This window comes from Tasmannia lanceolata, unplaced genomic scaffold (genome assembly GCF_043159265.1).
Source record: "Tasmannia lanceolata isolate RefF3 unplaced genomic scaffold, GAP_Taslan_0.1 ptg000048l, whole genome shotgun sequence".
In the NCBI taxonomy this organism is placed as follows: domain Eukaryota; kingdom Viridiplantae; phylum Streptophyta; class Magnoliopsida; order Canellales; family Winteraceae; genus Tasmannia; species Tasmannia lanceolata.
In genome coordinates, this window is record NW_027518725.1 from 2,387,813 (window position 1) to 2,394,235 (window position 6,423).

At 37.7% G+C, this 6,423-nt stretch overlaps 1 protein-coding gene across 1 annotated transcript; it reads right to left on the reverse strand.

The window, feature by feature from the left end:
• Positions 1–3,123: 3,123 nt before the first annotated feature.
• Positions 3,124–4,805, reverse strand: LOC143864293 (myb-related protein 308-like). The gene is made up of 2 exons (XM_077375207.1): positions 4,449–4,805; positions 3,124–3,610 (listed from the first exon to the last, which is right to left on the reverse strand). Exons 1-2 carry the CDS (start codon positions 4,709–4,711, stop codon positions 3,265–3,267), a joined length of 609 nt encoding a protein of 202 aa, XP_077231322.1. The 5' UTR covers positions 4,712–4,805; the 3' UTR covers positions 3,124–3,264.
• Between the last annotated feature and the right edge of the window lie 1,618 nt (positions 4,806–6,423).

Here is a 6,423-nt window from a genome sequence, read left to right on the forward strand (position 1 = left end):
GGGGTCATTGGCTTTTGGGATATAGGAATTGATGGTCATTCGTCTCCCCATAAAAAAAAAAAAACACTAAATTGGGGTGACCCAGGGAAGAAAAGGGGGTGAATATATCACTTCCCTTGGAATTTTTCTCCTCACTCACCAACCTACCCTTCCAATCTTCCCAAGAATATAATTAGGGGTGGCCAGAACCGAACCAGAACCAAAGAACCGAACCGGAACCGAAGAACCGAACCGGAACCGAACTCTAAAAAAATATTTTTGGTCCGGTTCGGTTCCACTGATGAAGAACCGAACTTATTCGGTTCGGTTTCGGGTCTAATGTTCTCGGTTCGGTTCCGGAACCGAACTTTGAATATATATATATATATATATATATATATATATATATATATATATATATAATATTTTTATATTTCTATTATACATATACTTACTAATATAAATTACTTATAATATTAATAAGTAATAGTTAATACTATTATTATAATAAGAAAGTAACTTATATTATAACTTTAATTAAAAGTTTTTATAAATTATAATTAATAATTAATAATTAGCCATTAGAACCGGACCGGACCGAACCGATTATGTTCGGTCCGGTTCGGTTCGGTTCTACTGTGTACTATGGTTCGGTTCTTACGGTTCATGGAACCGAGAACCGAGAACCAAAAAAAAAGGGACCGAGAACCGAGAACCGAACCGGTTGGCCACCCCTAAATATAATCAACATTAGGGGCGTCTATGGACCCAGACGGTCCGATGGATCCAAATTTTAATCGATTGAATTAGGTTACAATACTTAGATCTTAGTACAATACTTCTGAATTTTAAATGGAGTTAAGAGTAATATTAAGAAAAAATATAAAATGTATGTTTATTATTGTGGAATGATCACGTGTATAAACTATAAGAATCATCAATGCATAGTCAATCATCCGTATTACTTTGAAAGATCTCAAGATAGTGTACTAAACTCTTAGACTGACTTTGGATTGTAGGAATTAGAAGTCGGAATCGACATCCTATTCTGATTCTTATTCCAATTCCCATATAATTGGAATGGAAAAAACTAATAAAAATTTAGGGCGTGTTTGTCAAGGCTTCTCGTTCTTGCCCAATTAAACGGGCCTAAGCAGATTAATGAGAATCTTCAAAAGCGAATGAAGAATCCTAATTTTTAGCCTAAAAAGGAGAAATTTACGAAATGTAACATAATTTTAAGTTCAATAAGGGATCATTTGGATACCTCAGATTTTGCATTTGGATTTGGAATTGAGTTTTCAATACAAAATGAATAGATCTGCCACCTCATTTTTAGGGAGACAGAGAGGGAAGCGGGTAATTCCTGCAGGGAAGAGGTTGAGGAGCTAAGAGGGTGAAGGAAACTTCCGGATCTGTGAATTTCCAATTTCTTATTTCCATAGCTTATTTGGAAATCTGATCTTTTTCACTGTCAGTCGCTGAATTGGAAATTCAAGGATTTAATCGGGATTCAAATGTCAACGCAAAAAGGGCTGCAAATGTGAGAATTCCAAATCAAAATCTTCACAATCGGGTGTCAAAATCTAAAACGAACACGGCCTTATTTTTAAGTCAAATAAACAGTTTTAGACTCAGAATCAATTCTCAAAGGGAGATGATTCCTCTGCCGCCCCCCCCCCCCTTCCGGCCTGTAGGATTATGACTTTAACATTTTTTAATGTCAAATCACGTTAACAGGGGGGCCCATAATCCTACCGTGGGGGTGAAAAAATCTTCTCCCATTCTAAAAGTACAAAACAAGCAGGGCCTCAACTGAACCTAGGTTTTTTCAGTTGCTGTTCTGTTGGGTATCCTTGTTTATTATTTGGTTGGTAGATGATAAGAGAGTACTATGATAACGTAGAACCCTCCCCCCCCCCCCGCCTCTCTCTCTCTCTCTCTCTCTCTCTCTCTCTCTCATATGTCAGATATATGTCGAGCTTTCATATCTTGTTTCTTTATTACAAGATTGGTTGGCTACCCACCTCTCCTTTGGCTTCTCCTCTCACGGCTTATCCATTAGCTTACATACACACAAAGTGAAATCCAGCTTGTCTCTAAACTCTAAAGTAGAGAAGCCATGATGACTTTTAAAAAAGGAAAAAGGGAGAAAAACTGAGAAACACAGGAAAAGTAAATAGAAAGATAGAAAAACAATACCCATATTTTCGTTTCTTAGATTTTTCCTCTCCTCTTAACAATCTCAAAACTTTAAAAAAAAAAAAGAATCAAATAAAGGAAAACCCACTTCACAAGACCCAATAAGCACTGAGAAAAATTGGGAAAAAAACCCATTTTCTTTTACAATAAATGAGCAAACATTCCAACATATTTTCGACATGAATCTCCATAGATTCAATATATCTAATGCCATGTGTTGAAGTAAAAATAATTAAATAACACCAACTCTAACCGCTTAAGCTTTTGGAGTAATTGGTTGTTTCACATGGCATCACAGCTATTGCCCCATGGCAAGTCCCGGATTCAAAACCCAACAAATCCTTGATATAAAAAGTGTACCTGAATGGGCAACCCAAAAGAAGGGTCACATGTGCTAATTACGGCCAACCCGAAAAAGAGGAGCAACATGTGAGGGGAGTGTTGAACTTGAAGTAAGGGAACGTTTGGCTACCGTGAATTATTTTTCATGATAAATCGGTGTCTTCAAGTAGAGATGAGGGTGAAGTTATTTTTCATGATAAATCGGTGTCTTCAAGTGGAGATGAGGGTGAAGTGGCTAAGTATCAGGAAACAAGGTATAGAAAATGTAGGAAATTTAACCGGGTAGAACTCACCTCTAAAAGCTAGCTGTTAATGGAAGGGTGCCCATTCCCTTATAAACCATCCCCATCCACCCAATTTTACCGATGTGAGACTATTTGCTTTTGCGTGGAATCCCAACAAAAAACTAGTGATGTTTACCACTTCTCATCACCAGAGACACTAGTTTCCTGTATTTTGTTTCTTGATTTTTAGCCACTTTACCCTCATTTCCACTTTGAGACACCGATTTATCCTGAAAAACTATTTATAGCAACCAAACGTGCCATAAATGATTAAACAAAACCAACTCTTAACATGTTAAGCTTTATGAGTAATTGGTTGTTTAACAATATGTAATAACCTTTTTGAATTACATTTCAATAATTACACAGATAGAAGAAAGAGAAGATGGAAAATTTACAGCTAATCATTCATCTCTGTTACTCTATTTGACAAATTCAATCTCATTCACTAATCATTTCATCTCCACTCTTCTGTAATCCAACAGAGGCTTCTCCCTCTCTTCACAGGCTCCATATTCTGTTGCTGGTAAGGAGGACTGATGCACAGCTCTAAGTTAAGATCAGGACACCTCTGTTTTTGCTCTGTTTCTTGATTCTCTCTCTTCATAACTTCAATCTTATTCTCTTCTTTCCCAAAAGAGATAGTAATATCCGACATAGATATTAAATGCCGGTCTTGAATCGGACGATGAGTCGATGGGTCCACACCTCTACTCAGAAGCTTCCTCCTGATATGGGTGTTCCAATAGTTCTTGATTTCATTATCTGTTCTTCCTGGTAATCTCCCCGCAATCAAAGACCATCTATATAGAAAGGAAAAATATCAAAATTAATGAATACCCAATGTTGGGACCTGCGTATAACTCACCCTCACAGGCCAAAATTGTCAATTTAGAGTAGAAAAGAGCCAATTTGGAGAGGCAAAAAGCCACCTTAGAGTGGAAAAGAAGCAATTCAAAGTGGGAATATTTTGAGTGAAACCAATTTAGAGAGGAAATGGACCAACTTAAAGAGGAAACAAGCAAATTTAGAAGGGAAAAGATAAAGTTTAAAGAGGAAAAGAGTCAATTTAGAGAGGGTGCCCAAATCCTTATAAGCCCTTCCACATCCATTCACTTTTCCGATATGAGATCTTTGTTTTTCATGTGAAACCCAACACCGGGGTTACTACGCCCCGGCTCTAATACACCCTTAATGAATACCCAAAGTTGGGACCTGTGCAGAACTCACCCTTAAAAGCTAACCAAAATTGCCTATTTAGAATAGGAAAGAGCCAAATTTAGAGTGAAAAGGCCAACTTAGAGTATGAAAATGGACAACTTAAAGGGGAGAGGAGCGGAAAGATAAAATTCAAAGCACTTTTCAGTCATGGGATCTTTGCTTTTTGCGTGGAACCCAACTCAGGGTTACCATGCCCCGGTTCTGATACCACTTGTTGTGACCCAGGTACAACTCACCCTTAAAAGCTAGCTGTTAAGGCGAGGGTGCCAAGTCTTTATAAGCCCTTCCACATCCATTCACTTATCAGATGTGGGATCTTTGTTCCCCAACACCAAAATGGTAGAAAACCACGAAAAAATCGAAATAAAAAGAAACGGTGGATTGAGATATGAATTGTATGATGGGCTATTTGAAGCTTACTTGTTGCCGAGGAGGCTGTGGAGCATGATGATGAGCTCATCTTCTTCTTCAGTGAAATTTCCGCGCTTAAGATCAGGCCGTAGATAATTGATCCAACGGAGTCTGCAACTCTTTCCACATCTGAGGAGCCCAGCTGCTTTGGGAAGAGATCTCCAACAACCCTCTCCATGAGCACGAATATGAGCGATCAAACGGTCATCTTCTTCCTTTGTCCATGCCCCCTTGTTTGTGTGGGCTTTTTCACAGCAAGGTGATCTGCCCATATTCTCTCCCTCTCTCTCTCTCTACAGTTTTGTGTGTTTTTTTTCTCCTTTTTTGGGTTTTGGGGGAAGATCATATGCTGGGTTTTTATAGGCGTTTGACTGAAAAAAGAATGACGGGCTTTTGCTTCTAGATGGAGTTTGGTGGGAAAGCTTTTTGGGGCTGGCTGGTAGAGAGGAAAGAGACTGGCTGTAATAATATAAGGAAAGTGATATATTCACCTCCCTTTTCTTCCCCAGACACCCCCCCTAGTGTATTTATTGGGTCGGGCTCAACCCGAACCGGACAGGTTCGACCCGACAGGATCGATTTAATTCAAAGGTTGGGTTAGGGTTGAGGCCTTGTGCAACCTTACCCGACCCGAACCGAACCGGACCTTCGTTCTCTAATTTTACCGTAATTTCTTAGGATTTTTTTTTTTTTTTTTTTGACCTAGCTTAACCCTAGCCCAACCTCAGTCAACCCAACCCGATTTGGAAAAAAATCAAGTTAGATGGGTTGGGTTAGGGATGAGAGATTTAGAGGTGGTTTGGGTTAGGGTTGACCATCCTCAACCCAAGGCTCGAGTTGGGTTGGGTTAGAGTTGAGGGAATGTTTTCTCAAGTTGGGCTAGGCTTTGCCTCAACCTGAACCAACCCAACCCGACCAGAGTTGCTCTCCTGATTTGTGACCACTCTAGTAGTCTCTTTACATTGCAAAGGGGGGGGGGAGTGGATTTATCATTTCTCTAATATAATCGAAAAAAAAAAATAGACAGGGATTAGTTGTGATAATTACAAGAGAAAAGAGACAACCGTTGGGTAAGACTTAGGTTGGTATAAAAAAGGGAGTGTTGGAGTTGGATATAAGAGAAAGTAAAGGAGGACAAAGGCGTGATTCCAGACTTTTAGTATAATATTTATCTTCCTAGATACATGAATTTTATAATCAAGGATTGTAAAAACTTGGATTTTACAAGCTCCAACTTGGATTTTATAAGTTAAAACCTGGGTTTTATAATCCATGCATTGTAAAATCCAGGTTTTAGCTTAGAAAACCAAGGTTTAGGTTGTAAAATCCTGGATTATAAATCCATGTATCCAGACTGACTGTTAGAGTAATCTTTCTCTTTAATGTATGGGTGTCGTGTCTTTCTCATCCAAAATGTATTTACAAATTTTAACTCTAAAGTAATAATCATAAAGATTATGAAATTAAGTCTTGTATATAAGAATTATTAAAAAAAATTGTTAGTGCTTTTTATTGCCTTAATGTTTCTGATGATCAACATATCATCTATTATCTACATACTAATTACCATGTTTTAATAATTGCACAAACTCGGCTTGTATTTTATTATTAAACACCTGTCAAAGGTTATTACCATTCCCAAAAAGGTCCAAGAAGCCTATTAAAAAGGAAAAGACAAGCTGAGTTTGTGCGATGAAAAAAACATGGCAGTGCCAATATCAATAAGTTAAATTTATAATACACTTGTTAGATTCACTAATGATGAATCCACCAAACAACATCCCAACACCAAATTTTCATACCACTGTTTATGAGCTTATTTTAGATCATATAATTACTTAATTAATTTGCACACTTTCTATCAGTTGCCTTCAATTATAAATTCTATGAGTTGGTCCATAAAATTCATTAGATTTACGATTTAGAAATACTGTTTTGACATTCATTTGAGTTGGTCCATATGAAATATTGTTCTAGATTTCCC

Bases quoted from the DNA above. Each gene is read 5' to 3' on its own strand.
- LOC143864293 (XM_077375207.1), bottom strand. From the start codon at position 4,711: ATGGGCAGATCACCTTGCTGTGAAAAAGCCCACACAAACAAGGGGGCA. The intron at 3,611-4,448 runs GTAAGCTTCAAA...CTTTCTATATAG, and splicing joins CACAGCCTCCTCGGCAACAA to ATGGTCTTTGATTGCGGGGA.